Source organism: Rhinoderma darwinii, chromosome 5 (assembly GCF_050947455.1).
Source record: "Rhinoderma darwinii isolate aRhiDar2 chromosome 5, aRhiDar2.hap1, whole genome shotgun sequence".
Lineage (NCBI taxonomy): Eukaryota > Metazoa > Chordata > Amphibia > Anura > Rhinodermatidae > Rhinoderma > Rhinoderma darwinii.
Genome location: NC_134691.1, coordinates 108,072,462 through 108,087,676, shown reverse-complemented (window position 1 = coordinate 108,087,676; position 15,215 = coordinate 108,072,462). Strand labels below are relative to the sequence as shown.

At 40.9% G+C, this 15,215-nt stretch overlaps 1 protein-coding gene across 2 annotated transcripts in view; it reads left to right on the top strand.

Annotated features, from left to right (window-relative positions):
- The window catches only part of LPIN2 (lipin 2), a 122,450-nt gene that overhangs the window by 56,255 nt on the left and 50,980 nt on the right, over positions 1 to 15,215 (top strand). For both annotated transcript variants that reach the window (XM_075826381.1, XM_075826379.1), the window contains exons 2-4: positions 4,309 to 4,509; positions 4,701 to 4,796; positions 8,908 to 9,194. In XM_075826381.1, coding sequence (XP_075682496.1) covers positions 4,318 to 4,509; positions 4,701 to 4,796; positions 8,908 to 9,194 — 575 coding nt within the window. In that variant the 5' untranslated portion in view covers positions 4,309 to 4,317. The remainder of the gene's footprint in view (positions 1 to 4,308; positions 4,510 to 4,700; positions 4,797 to 8,907; positions 9,195 to 15,215) is intronic.

Here is a 15,215-nt window from a genome sequence, read left to right as displayed (position 1 = left end):
AACATACGATGTTTTAGTTTTTACAAGGAATAAAGGAGAAAAAGCACCCCAACAGTTGTAAAGCAATGTCTCCCGATTACGGCAATACCCCATATGTGGTAATAAACTGCTGTTTGGACCCACGGCAGGGCTCAGAAGGGAAACCGCGACATTTTGGATTTTGGAGCGCAGATTTTGCTGGAATGGTTTTCGGTGCCATGTCGTGTTTGCAAAGCCCTGGAGGGACCAAAACAGTGGAAACTCCCCAAAAGTGACCCCATTTTGGAAACTACACCCCTCAAGGAATTTTTCTAGGGGTATAGTTAGCATTTTGACCCTACACGGTTGTTTCTGAATTTATGTGAACTATGCCGTGAAATTGAAAATCGAAATTTTTTTTCTAATAAAATGTCGTTTTAGCTCAGATTTTTTCATTTTTACAACAGATAAAGGAGAAAAAACACCCCAATATTTGTAAAGCAAACTCTTCTGAGCACAGCAATACCCCATATGTGGTAATAAACTGCTGTTTGGACACATGGCGGAAGTTAGAAAGAACGGAGCGCCATTTGACTTTTGGAGCTCAAGTTTTGCTGGAATAGTTTGCGGCCCCATGTCACATTTGCAAAGCCACTGAGCGGCCAAAATAGTGCAAACCTGGCAAAAGTGACCCCATTTGGGAAACTATACCCCTCGTGGAATTTATCTAGCGGTATAGTGAGCATTTTGACCCCACAGTTTTTTTGCTGAATTATTGGGATTATGCAGTGAAAATGAAAAATCTTCATTCTTTCCACTAAAATGTTGAATTGTTTTCATTTTCACAAGGTATAAAGGAGAAAAAGCGCCCCAACAATTGTAAAGCAATTTCTCCCGAGTCAAGTAATTCCCCACATGTGGTCATAAACTGCTGCTTGGATACACCGCAGTGCTCAGAATGGCAGGAGTGCTACTTGGCATGTAGATTTTGGTTGATTGTTTTTTGGGCGCCATGTCGCATTTGCAGAGCCCCTGAAGTAACCGTACAGTAGAAACCCCTGAGAAGTGACTCCATTTTGGAAACTTTACCCCTCAGGGTAATCATCTAGGGGTGTACTGAGCATTTTGATCCCACAGGTGTTTCACAGATTGTATTAGAATGAGGCAGTGAAAATTAAAAATTATTTTTTTTCCCAAAAATATGTAGTTTTGCACCCATTTTTTTTCCCCACAAAGGGTAATAGGAGAAAAAACAACACATAATTTGTCACCCAATTTCTCCCGAGTATGGCAATACCCCATGTGTGGCCCAAAATGCTGTTTGGGCACATGGCAGAGCTCAAAATGGAAGGAGTGCCCATGTGGCTTTTAGAGCACAGATTTTGCTGGACTGGTGTATGGGTGCCATGTCGCATTCGCAGAGCTCCCTTGGGTACCAGAGTAGAGTGTAAAATCCTGAGAAGTGACCCCATTTTGTAAACTACACCCCTCAAGGCATTTATCATTTGCCTGGACATATGACAGGGCTTAGGAGTGAAAGGCGCATGTGAGGCCTATTTTCGTGATTTTCACAGCATTAGCCCACAATGGCAGGGCTCTGGGGTCAAATAGTAAAACAAACCCCCAAGTAGTGACCCCCATTTTGGAAACTGCACCCCTCAAGGCCTTTTGACCCCACAGGTTTTTTTTTCTATTAGAAATGAATGCTCAGTGGATGGTGCAAAGTGAAAATTGCAAATTTCCACAGGTATATGCCATTTTAGTGCACAATATTTTGTGCCCAGTTCATGCCACTGAAGACAAATACATCAAACTGTTAAGAGGGTTCTCCCGGGTATGGCGATGCCATATATGTGGACGTACACTGCTGCTTGGACACGCTGCAGGGCTCAGAAGGCGCCATTTGGCTTTTGGAGCATGGATTTTGCTCGCTAGTTGTTCTGTTTGGGGTATTACTGGTATTTCAGTTATGATGTGGGGGCATATGTATTCTTAGCGGAGAACATCAGGGTATAATAAGAGGGTATAATAATTGGGTAAATAAATAATTATCCACAGATGTGTGGCTGGTGTCGCACTGATAAATGGTGCCCGATCTTATCCGCTTTTGGACACTTTACATTTTGCATCGCCATATTCGGAGAGCCAGAACTTCTTTATTTTTTTTTTCTCCACTGGAGCGGTGTGAGGGCTTATTTGTTGCGGGACAATCTGTAGATTTCATTGGTACCATTTTGGGGTACATGCAATTTTTTTTATCCCTTTTTTGTATTTCATTTTTTTGGCAAGCAAGGTGACCAAAAACCTGTAACTCTGATGGTTTTTTTTTACGGTGTTCGCCATGCGCTATTAATGACAATTTTACTTTATTCTGCGGGTCGGTACGATTACGGCGATACCAGATGTATATAGTTTTTCTTATGTTTTGCAGCGTCTACACACACTTATTTTTGGTGTCACCATATTCTGAGCGATAACGTTTTTATTTTTCCGTCAAAAAAAAGCGGTGGGAGGGCTTGTTTTTTGCGGGACGGGCTGCAGTTTTTAATGGTATAATTTTGGGGTACATGCAACTTTTAGATCCTTTTTTTTTTATTATTCTGTTTTGCGAGGGGTAGCGACTAACAAACAGCCATTCTGGAATAGTTTTTTATTTATTTTTTTTACGGTTTTCACCGTACGGATAAAATAGCGTGATATTTTTATAGTTTGGGTTGTTACGGACGCGGGGATACCACATGTGTACTCTTTTTTTAATGTTTTTTGGTTTTTCCTATAATAAAAGACTTATTATAGGAAAAAAGGCTGTTATAGTGTTTTTTAACATGAAATTTATTTTTTTTACTTTTTTTACAACATTTTTATTAACTTGTTTTAACTTTTTTTTTTTTGTCCCACTATGGAACTTGAAGGCATGATGCCCTGATCGCTATTCTAATACACTGCACTACCTACATAGTGCAGTGTATTAGAAATGTCAGCTATTCACTGACAGCAAGCCTATTAGGCTTCGCCTCCCGGCGGGGCCTCAAAGGCTTCCGTACTAGGAAGCGATTGTTAGGCTACGGTTGTCATAGCAACCATCGGAACACCCGCGGGTGCCGATGGTTGTCATTAGCAACCATAGGGTACGATCTAATCACTTAGATGCAGCCTAGCTCCGGTCCTGGCCGCTGGGGCACGATGTCAGCTGTGACAAATAGCTGACACCCGCGCCCGTGGCAACGATCGTGGTTGCCGACAGGCTACATGTCACTTCGATGCATCGATCGCGTTGATCGATGCATCGAAGGGGTTAATCGGCCGGATCGGAGCCTAGCTCCTGTCCTGGCTGTTACAGTGGCTTGTTTCACTGCCGATACCCGGCGGTGATGGCGCTGGCTCAGCTTCTGAGCCAGCGCCATCACATACACTACGTCATGGAGCTGTGATTGGTCAGTCTGCTTTGACTGACCAATCACAGCGATCGCCGGCAGTAGACCGCTGTGAATGGTCCCCTGCCGTCTTAGTGTGCCGGTCAACTGTCATAAACAGTTGACGGCACAGTTCTGTCACCTTGTCCTTTGACAGGGTGACAGTTTTTTAGCCAGGACGCACCGGTACGTCCCGGTGCCTTAAAGCACTTCAATGCAGGACGTACCGGTGCGTCCTGGTGCGTTAAGGGGTTAAACTCACCCATTACGTATAGACCTATAAGCGCACATTCAATATCCTAAGCGTGCTCAGCCCATTTAGTTAGGCTGTGCACATATACAGCACCAGAACAAGCTCAGTACAAATATGCGCAAGATGTCATCTGTTAATTGCGCTGAGTTTCGGGTTTTCTTTTTCTATAAATTTCCCAGCCATACTTAAGTGCATTTTACAGAAATTTTGTACAACTGGAAACCATTTCATAATCTGAATTAGGGTTATTTCTGCAGCATGTGCGTGGATTTTTACGAACTTTGATCTGATAAAGGGGACAGATTTCAATCACGGAACATACCATGAAGTACTGAATAGACTGTAATATAATAAACTATAGTGTAATTGGGAATAACGCATTGTTCTGTGCACTAATGGATGATGGAGTTATAGAAGTACACTATGATTCCTGCCGAGGGCCACATATTGTCTACATAATAATTGTAGCTGATGAGGGAAGAGGGGAGTCCTGTTGAGGATCACTACATATGCGGCAGCAAAAAACTGCGAAGTGTGAATTGCATGTTGTGAATTTGACCACAATAGTAAAAAACCGCAAAAGCCGATACACCCCAAAATTTGATATACTTTGGTTTTAGTTAACTTGTAAATCTGTTTTGTAAATTTTGCTTCTAATAAACTTTTTTTTATTTTTATTCCTAGTCTCAAACCATGAACTATGTTGGTCAGCTTGCCGGGCAGGTCCTGGTTACTGTAAAGGAGCTGTACAAGGGTATCAACCAGGCTACGCTATCCGGCTGCATTGATGTCGTTGTTGTCCATCAGCAAGATGGCACTTACTTGTGCTCGCCTTTCCATGTCCGCTTTGGGAAGTTAGGAGTTCTTCGGTCCAAGGAAAAAGTGGTAAGTTAATGTAGTAAAAACCCAGTTTGAAAACGCAAACCCCCCCCCCCCCCCTCACCCCAATATACGGTAGTCGCACCAAAAATATTTGCAGTCTGCCTAAAATATTGACCTTTGTATTAACTCCTTATGACTTGCTCTTTACACTCTGAACGGCTTTTTATAAAGTGACCATTTCTTTACCTCTGTAGATTGACATTGAAATCAATGGCGAACCTGTAGATTTGCACATGAAACTTGGTGACAACGGGGAAGCATTTTTTGTGCAGGAAACTGAAGAAGAAAATGTAAGTACCTTTTACTTTTTGTTTGGAAGAACACAGGATGATGCTTGCCCTCGTTATAAATGTACAGGTTTACTGTCAGATTTTACGCTACCAAAATGCCGACCCTGGTAGGTAGCTATTGGGGAAGTTGTGTTCCTGCTTGCATTGGTGTAAATTTGGTAACATTTTTATTTTGCTGCCCACCGAACCAGTAGAAGTCCAGTATCTAGCACTCTAACCTCTACACTCTCCTGTGCAGTTGATTGACGATTGAATCCATTGCATAGAAGAGGGGAGGAGTTAGAGCGCTAGATGCCAGACTCTTTCTGGTTCGGTGGGCACGGCGCGCGGGAAAATAAAACTTTTTTACACTGACAGCTGGAACACCGGTACAGTGCTGTGAAAAAGTTAGTCTCCCTCCCAATTTCTTCCATTCTTACATATTTTGTTTCAGATCATCAAACTCTATTTAATATTGGACAAAGATAACCCAAGTAAACAGAAAATGCTGTTTTTAAATGATTTCATTTATTGAAGGCAAAAATGTTCATACTTACCTGGCTCTATGAAGAAGTAATTGCTCCCTTCGTTTCTAAATTAACCAGTTAACCAAATTCAATTCACAATAGGATTTAATTTCCTTGGCACCTTCGAGGTTTTAGAGTGCCCTGACTTCAAACCCATTGAGATGCTGTGGCGAGATCTTACGCTGAAAAACCCGCTAATGTACCCGAATTAAAACAATTCTGCAAACAAGATTGAGGTGACATTCCTCCCAATAACTTCTGATGAGTCAATTACATCATGGGAAGTATTTGATTGCAATGGCCAAGAGTGGCACAACCAGTTATTAGATTTAGGGGGTGCAATTATGTTATCGCATGGGTGATATAGGTTTTATATAAATCTTTATCAGTAAATGAAATGATCATTTAAAACCTGCATCTTGTCTTTACTTGTGTTGTCTATCTTATATTTAAAATTTTGTTGAATTATCCAATACACTTTAAATGTGACGAATTGGCAAAAATAGAAGAAATTGGGTGGGGGCAAATACTTTTTCACTTCGCTGTATGTCCCTAATCTGCTACCAAGCAGGATCAGGTGGGGTAGCGTAAAATCTGACAGATATCCTTTAAGGGATTCTCCCAGTCTGTTATGTTTTTAAGGGTTCTGTTGATTAATAGACTTGACCAGTGGTGTGCAAACTACTTAAACACAATTCCGTCAAAAAGCTGCAGATCTTAAAGGGTTAACTGAGTTTTGATGAGTTGATCATTGTTCTGGCACAATTTTTACCCTGCTTTGTCTGCACCCCAACTTGTGTTCCTCTCTGATGCTGGGGGCATGGGCCAAACTTACAGATCTGCCCGTAACACGTTACTACAGACTGATTCCTCACTAATCGTGGGTGGTGGGGGCACTTCAAATAGCCATCTATCGGGCTGTGTACCACCTAGAATTGGTGGCATATGAAAGCTAAGATTCTTCTTTCACCAGCATTATCAGCTGTGACAGGACCAGAGATATCACCAGTTGAAAACAGTCGGGAATGGAAGCTGTATACTACAGTATATGTATATACAGTTCCCACTCTGTCTTTAACTGGTTATCTCCGGTTGTGTCACAGATCCTAGTCTCATCTTTCATATGCCACCAGAACCACCGGTTTGGGTGGTCCACAGCCCGAGATATTGCTATTTGAAGTGATACCCCTTTTCTCCAGCCTCCCGTCGTTCACAGTGAGGGCTTATTCAGAGGAACGTGATATACGTCCGTGCAGCGCGCGTGATTTTCATGCGCCTCGCACGGACCTATATTAGTCAATGGGGCTGTTCAGACAGTCAGTGATTTTTTTTTTTATGCAGCGTGTGTCCGCTGCGTAAAACTCACGACATGTCCTATATTTGTGCGTTTCTCGCACATCACGCACCCAGTGAAGTCAACTTCCATGTGATTCGTGCAACAGCAGTAAAAACTATGAATGAAAACAGGAAAGCACCACGTGCTTTTCTGTTTATAAACATCCAAACAGAGTGTCATAATGATGACGGCTGCACGATAATCACGCAGCCACGCATCATACGCTGCTGACACACGGACCTGTTATGTACCTTTTGCGCGTGCAAAACGCCACATATTTTTTGTGCGTGCAAAATGCACAAGCTCATGTGAATCTGGCCTGAGCCTGCATTTCATCTCGGCGTCCTTGCTGCTAAAGGCCCTGTTCACACTGAGTATTTTGCAGGCAGAAAAAAAAAATCTGCCTCAAATTTCCCTCAAGAATTTGACCTGCTGCCAGATCACTTGCTGCCTTTTTCGCTGACTTTTCCGCCCATGGCCATTGAGCTGTGGCGGGCAAAAGCCGCCACGAAAAACCCAACCTCTGCCGCCCATTGATGTCAATGGGAGGTCAGAGACGAAAGGGCATGTCGCTGCTTCTTCCCACAAGTGTTTTTTTTACCGCTCGTGGGGAGAAAAAAAAACTCTTCCGCCTCCCATTGAAATCAATGGGAGGCGATGTCGGGTGGTTTCCATGCCAAACGGCGCCAAAGTACTCCTGTGTGAACTTGCCCAAAGACGGGTTTGTCTTAGCAACAGTGAGTGGGCAACAAATTACAAAGAAGGGGTGACCTCTAGTGGCAGAGATTTCAAACTGGTTTTTAGAGTGTAAAGCATAAACCTTTTTAATCAGTGGTTTGTTCAGGATCAAATATACGATGATTTCAGACTTTGTTCCAAAAGAAGTTAGTGGCCATTTTAAGAATTCTTCTGCTTTCCATCTTGCGTTGTTAGGCCGCTATGAGTGCTAGTTCTAGTTGCAATGTTTAAATGACCACCGTGCATCTGAGGTAATGCAGAAGTCACTTATTCTGTACTGGCCACCGCTACGTTGTCTACTGTTCACTATGTGAGGAGCCGAATATGGGTAGGTCTGCTACAATGTCATTGACCGCTCTGGCCCTGCTGTCACCTCGGAAAATCCAAATAACAATCCGCATTAGAAGACCTGTATAGTTGGGTCAATAGCCAAAGTTTTATTTTGTTTTAATTCAGTTTATAAAGCTTAGAGAGATATTTCTATATTTTTCTGTGCTGCTACAGAATGCACCAAGGCTGTACAGCCATAACGGTTACCTTTTTTTTTTAATGGCTTCATCAACTGCCGGTAAAATGACAATTTGTTTTTGATCATGACCGTTCACAATTAGTTCTGAAAAACGAAGACTCCCGAACGTTGGTGTAATCCATTTCCGTGAAGTTTACTAGAATTTTCTGCAGCACATTCTTGCTGTCAAAAATACGGAAACCCCGATGGAGTCTAATAATTAATGACGTCCTTTAGTGTCCAATTGGATTCAATGGAAAGCTGAACCATCCGTGTTAATAGCTCTGTTACAAACAGAAGTAATGCCACTAGTGTGAACAAATCCTACTTCCTACTTTTGCAAAAATAGTCACTGCAACAGAACATAAAAAAAATGGAGCCTCAAATATCTGCGATCACATCCAACAGCCAATCACAGTGCAACTTTTTTTTTTTTTTTTTTTCCCAGAGCGGTTTGAAAAATAATAGCTATTCTATGGGAAGCAAGGCCAGTTTTTCAGTTACATCTTTCTGTTCACTATCGTGACCTCTTCATCACAAAGCAAATCGTTCCATTGCTCTGTTATTCCTACTGGAAATTTATGAATAAATTGACAACTGGATATTGAACTTTCCCCTTGACAAGTGGGCGTGTCTTTAGTCTCACGGTCAGCTTTGATTGGACATTCAGCTTGTGTAGGGACACACCCCATCTGGTAACACCCAGAAGTCCACTAAGTGGGCTGCTGCTGGACGAGCTCTTTGCGTAGAGTAGCAGAAGACCTGCAATAAAGCATAATTGGACTTAAAAATGAGAAATTTGTCCTCGTTTATTAAACCTGTAGAACTGAAAAACTGGCCTTGTTGCCCATAGCAACAAATCTGGGTGCAATTATAAATTTTCCTTAGCCATTTATAAAATAAAAGCTACACTTTCATGTGTTACTATGGGCAACAAGTTGATAAATGAGGACTATTCTGTTAAGTGACCTGTAGTAACAAGTATTTCACTCCATTAAGGCATGTATGTTTTTGTGACTTCAGGATCAAGTCCCCGCATACTTGGCTACCTCACCTATTCCCACGGAGGCTCATTTTTTTAAGACTGTCCATATCCATGTGCCAAATTCTGCAGAAGTAATGAGGTCTTCCCCATCATCTCATACTTATGAGGCTGAGAATTTTACAACTGGATCTGTGAAGAAGAAAAAAAGGAAGAGGAGGCGAATAAAACATGAAAAAAAGGAAGATATTCCTTCTCCTTCAGGAGCTGAGGAAATCTTTGAAATTGAAATAAGCTCTGATGAAGAAAGTCCAGTTCATCCTCCGAGGTAACTACCAAAGGACTTAAACATTGTAAAGCATTACTGCACATAACATGTTAACATTGACCAAAGAAGAAGAGTGGGAGCGGATTACGGATGGGATGATACCAAGGTGTAGGGGGGTGGGTTATCATCCCTTTGTATTTAATACTATTGCACCTGTTTCTACAGTATGTAGTTGGATTGGCTAACCAACCTTAAAAGACATGTACACCTTTTTGGAGCCTTTTTTTTTTTTATACACTAAAATGGTGTATTAGTGTTTTTGTGCAACTTTTTGTAATTTTTGTTGTCATAAAAAAAAATATTCATTTTTCAGATACAGCTTCTATGTATCCTGGATTCCTTTAAACCTCAGGAGTCCAGTAGGTGATCTCAATCAATGATGGAAATCTAGCTCATACAGGGAAGGCTGTCAATCACTGAGTAGGACCGCCCACTGGACTCAAACTCAGGATGAGCTTAGGTTTAAATGAATAACCAGTTATTCTGAAACTTTTCCCACAAAACGACATATCAGTCTAAATAAACCCCCCCTGCTTTATAGTATGCTGCCTTCAGTTTGGACTGCATTTTTAACATGACCGGTTCACTTTAATGCAGTATCTGAGATAAACTATAAAGCGTATCTGTACAAGAACACCGAACTCAAGTTTGCGGTTAAATAATAAGAATATTATTTTGCAATCCACTTATTATAAATGCTTTTGGCCTACATAGGTCTTCATCAGATAATTCTATACAAAACAAAACAAAGAATATAATAGTACAACAACATCCATAATGTCAATGGAAAATACAAGTAGATATATGAGGACTATTTAGGCAAAAACGAGGATCAAGCATATGCAGATCTCACCATTTTGTATTCACAATATACTTACTATATGATACGTTTATATAATGCTTGGATAATATACAGTAATAATATGCTAACTGCAATATCTGTGATACATATCCTCACTATATCAAGAGTAATGACCGAAAAAAATTATCTAAATTTATATGGTAATATTACATATACATGCAAACAATCAAAACGCCGTCATGAAGGATGTCCCACAATGTATATTACAGAAAAAAGAAAGACAACATATCGGATTGCTTGGGAACAAAGTGTACAAAACAGGCATAAGACTGTGTATCGCTCTTACACAACATCCGTTGCTGTGGTAAATGGCGCCAAGTCAAAATGTTTGTAGCTTGTATTTAAAGAGATTTCACCTCTTGTGATCCCTGACGTTGCGGACATCTGTGCCTGGTCGGTTACATGATACAAAATATAATTACGAAATGTTAAATACTTTTGTGTCAAAAAAGACAAAAGTATAATAGGTATGAAACCTTTATTGGCTAACCATAAAAGTTCTATATGCGGCTTTCAGAGCGCAGAGGCCCCTTCAGGCAGTTTACAAATGAATGACTTAGAAAAAAGCACAACATTTAGATGTTACACAAAGACAATTAGTACATGAGGTGATACATCATTAAGATAAGCCGGGGCAATAAAACTGAGGTTATAGGGGTGATGACTTAGGAGTTCAGGCATCTGGAGTCAGTCTGATGGGGGACGTGACGTGTGTCCATGTAGTGGCTCATAAATCCAGGCGTTAGATTGAGGCCTTGTGTCAATGACTGGAATTTTATCATCATCTTGAATTCCCAAATTTTTCTTTTCTGTTTTTAAAATGACCCTTCAGAATGAGTACCTTTTAAATCTGCCAAACTGTGATCAGGTCCAGAGAAGTGTTTTCCCACGGGTGTATCCACCTCCTGTTTTATTGTATGTCTGTGAAGATTCATCCTGGTTTGTAGTTTTTGTCTTGTTTCTCCAATGTAGATTCCTTTTATCACCTTCCCGACCGCTCACTGTCTTTTGGCGTCGCTGTAGATTAGGCTGATGAGCGTTCGTGTGAACGCTCATCCTCTAAGCAGGAGCTGTTACTAACAGCTCCTGATCTCAGAGCAGCCTCCTGAACACAGCTGGGGTTGGCAAACATTCGGACCCCAGCTGTTTAACCCTTTGATTACCGCGGTCCGTGACCACGGCATGATCAAAGGGAATTCCCTCTTTGATCGCATCACCGGGATTCCAGTGATGCGATTAAAAACTGGGGAATCCCTCTGCAGTCAGCCCTGGGGACCTACAAAGGACCCCAGGGCTGTCTGTTCCATGTGCCTGCTGTTCGGACACACTATGTGCTGCCCGATCAGCAGCCTGTGTCATAGTGACACAGTGTAATGTATTAGCGTACAGAAGTATGCTAATACATTACAAAAAAAAAAAGTAACAAAACAAATAAATAAATAAATAAAAAAAGTCCCAAAAAGAGTCTTTATTTTGCATTAAATACATTTTATTGCCCCTACACTAAATAAAAACAAAAAACCTATGCATATTAGGTATCTACACGACCGTAATAACCTGAAGAATTAATCTAATGGGTTATTTAGCGTGAAACGTGAACGGGATAAAAAATAAACAAAAAAAACTATTCCGAGAATCGCCTTTTCCTATATTCACGGCGTAAAAATTTTTTTTTTACCCCCAAACTGTGGGGGAAAAAAATACGGTTTCTCTCGCATAAATAAAGGCCTCATACAACCACGTCAGTGAAAAAATAAAAAAGTTATGGCTGCTGAAACGCAGAGAGGCAAAAACAGAAAAATTGAGCTGATCATTAAGGGTCTTTTCAGGCCCGGTCATTAAGGGGTTATTGATGCACCTTGTACACAGGATCATGTAAACTACATTGGAGGATGTACATGAGAGCGTGCCAGTGATGTTATAGTCCTGCTGCGTGTTTGGTATCTGGATGGTGTTTGATGACAAGATGTTGGTACAGGTCTTGCATTTTCTACTGTTGCAAGGAAAAGTGCCAGTCTCTGATGGTGATGAGAGGGCACTTCTGACCAGGAGATTCCTTAGGTTTGGTGGCTGTTTGTAGGCAAGGAGTGGTAAATGCAAAAGACATCATCAATATCTCTCCTCCAGAACAATGAATGAGTTTGAAATAAATTGTTAGGGTAAATGTAATCCTCTTCAAAGTTGGCCATATAAAAATTTGCATATGGGGGGGGGGGCACACATTGTACCCCATTGCCGTACCCTGTGTTTGCAGGAAAAATGAATCCTGGAACTGGAAATTTTCCTTCAGAACAAGGGTCAAAAGATCCATACAGAAGTCAATCACCTGAGTATCATAGTTAGACTTTAGTAGTATTTTTCTAACCGCCAAGAGGCCCTTCTCGTGCTGAATTGAGGTGTACAGACTATTAACGTCCCAAGATACTAGTAAGGCTTCCTTGGGTAACCTCACTATCTCATATGATATGTAAAAAGGGTCCCTGTATCCAATAGGAATGAAGTTGTATTCTTCACCAACGGTGTAAGTTTGTTTTTGTTTTTGTTTTGTTTTTTTTCTAGTATGATGGACAAAGGTGACAATATAGATTCAGTTGACGCCACGGCGGTCTAACAAGCAGTTTATGAATCTTGGGAAGCACGTAAAAGATTGGTGATAGGCTTGGTATTTATCAAGAAGTCATACATTTTATTATCGATCACGTGTAGCCCAAGATACGTATCCAATAGTGTTCTGATTTTGAAAGCAATGCCCTGTATTGGATTTTTAGACAATTGTTTGTATACCTTCAGATCGCTCAACTGTGACTTGATCTCATCTAAATAGTCACGTCTGTCCATGACCACTATTGCTCTACCTTTATCGGACAGTTTTACAATAATTTGTCCTGAATTAAAGCGCGCAAGGCCTGTTGGTCTAAGTTAGAAATAACACAGCCTTGGCAGTTACCATATTACTGTATATTATCCAATTATTATATAAGCTTATCATATAGTAAGTATATTGTTAATACAGCATGGCGAGATTTACCTGCGTATGCTTGATCCTCGTTTTTGCCTAGATAGCCCTCATATACATCCTACTTGTATTTTCCATTGACACTATGGCTGTTGTACTATTATATTCTCTTTTGTTTTGTATAAAATTATCTGACTAAGGCTTATGTAGGCCGAAAATGTTTATAATAAGTGGATTGCAAAATAAAATCTTACTATTTCACCGGAAACTTGAGTGCCGAGTTCTTGTGCATTTACTACTAAGTGGAATCCTACTCTAGCACCACCATATACCAGAGTGCTGTACATTTCCTAGATATAAAGAGTATCTCTTATGTTAGAAGAAGCAACAAGTCCATGCATTACATACGCAGCCCGTTGATTTCAATGGGAACTGTGTAATGCTTCACCTACCCTGCGGTAGTGCTGCAGGAAAACTTAACAGTGGCTCTTCAGATTACTACTGATCCCAGCATAAAAAAACCATGTAATCGGCTTGTTTTCGTTGGGAACCTTTCTAACAAAACGTACTGTCCAATCTTAACAGCCTCATTAACCCCTTAAGAGTGAGACTATTTTGGGCATAACCGAATACCAAGAGCCATAATTACAGCCTTTATTGCACAGGCATAAGAGGTTCTCCATGTAAGTACTGGAGTTACCATGGCAGGGCTCTTTGTAGAAATGGCTTTTAACGCCCGCTCGAGTGCAATGTAAATTAACCACATTTTAACTCCAATTCACAAATTGCGGTATGTAGGTGTTTTTATTTGTTAATTTTTACACCCCCCCCCCCCCCTCCCCAAAAAAAAGGTTTCAACTGTTTTTTCTTTGCGACTAGTAATTTTTGCTCCTAATCTCACCATTTCATAATGCAGGGAGTTCTAAGCATCTGATTTCTAGCTTCTATCTACTAACTGAATAATATATAATCATTAAATACTAAGTGCCATATTTTGTACTGCTGAAATCCAGGATTAGCTACTGTAGTATTCTTTTTAGATTTCAATACTGTAACTCCTGTCAGTTAAACGATTTGCCCACATGAGGGCACTCTAACCATGTTTATATAGGCAGACAAAGCCTAACTGTATGCTGGCAGCTTTGGCTCTCCTCTCCTCTGTGTTGGTAAATTTTTTTTATATTTTTATTCTTTTTCTAGATAAAACATTCTCACAACTTTTTGGGCCCCTTTCACGCTGCGATGTATAGTCTCCGTTTGATGTATACACTAAAATCACCGACGTACATGCTACATTGAGGCTGTGAATGATGTTTAACAGTGACATCCATCACAATAGACTATAATAATATCCGTTTAATGAATATATCATGAACTTTTATGACCCTTTTCATTCTGAATATGCTAAATGGATACCATTATAGTCTTTGGGTGACAGATGCCACTGTTGGGCATCCGTTCAATTCATCCCATAGTCTAGAATTGCATCTGTTTGACGAATGTCCAAAAAAAGATATTGGAAAGCTCATGGCGTATAAGTTAAACTGATGCCTGTGACCGATTCCGTACAGTAGCATCCGTCGCCCATAGGCTCCCATGTTTAAAAAGTGTATATGTTTAACTTATGCGTCTTTTTTTTTTTTTTAATGGATGCTACTACGATATCAAGCAAAATAAACTGTATACTCTGTTCTTTTGGCCTCCATCAGGCGATTTACATACTCTTGTGGTCTCCGGTATATTAGGACCCTATAATCGCTGAATTGCTTGCACTATATACTGCAATGCTAATGTATTGCAGTATATTGGGATTTTGATAGGCTTCTCTGGCAGGGCTTAATGGGAACACAAAGATGGCAGACATAAGGGCCTTTATTAGGCCCCCATGCTGCCATGACAGCCATCGGTGCACCGCAATCTCGTCGGACGGGGACAATGTACTGTTGGAGGTGGCTGCCCCCTCTTTCTAATGGCTAAAATGCCGCGGTCGCAATTGTCCACGGTATCTAAAGGGTTAAACAACGGAATCAAAGTGATCTTTAAATGTGCCTGTTGCATTGAGGTGTCGCTGTAACATGCAGCAGACACCCGCTCAGTATGGAATGTGCTCGGCCTGTGAGCGTGCTCCATTCATTCCCTTAACGCTTGTCACGTACATGTCTCTGTTAAGGGGTTAATACTCCCTAGACGGTGGGTATTAAAT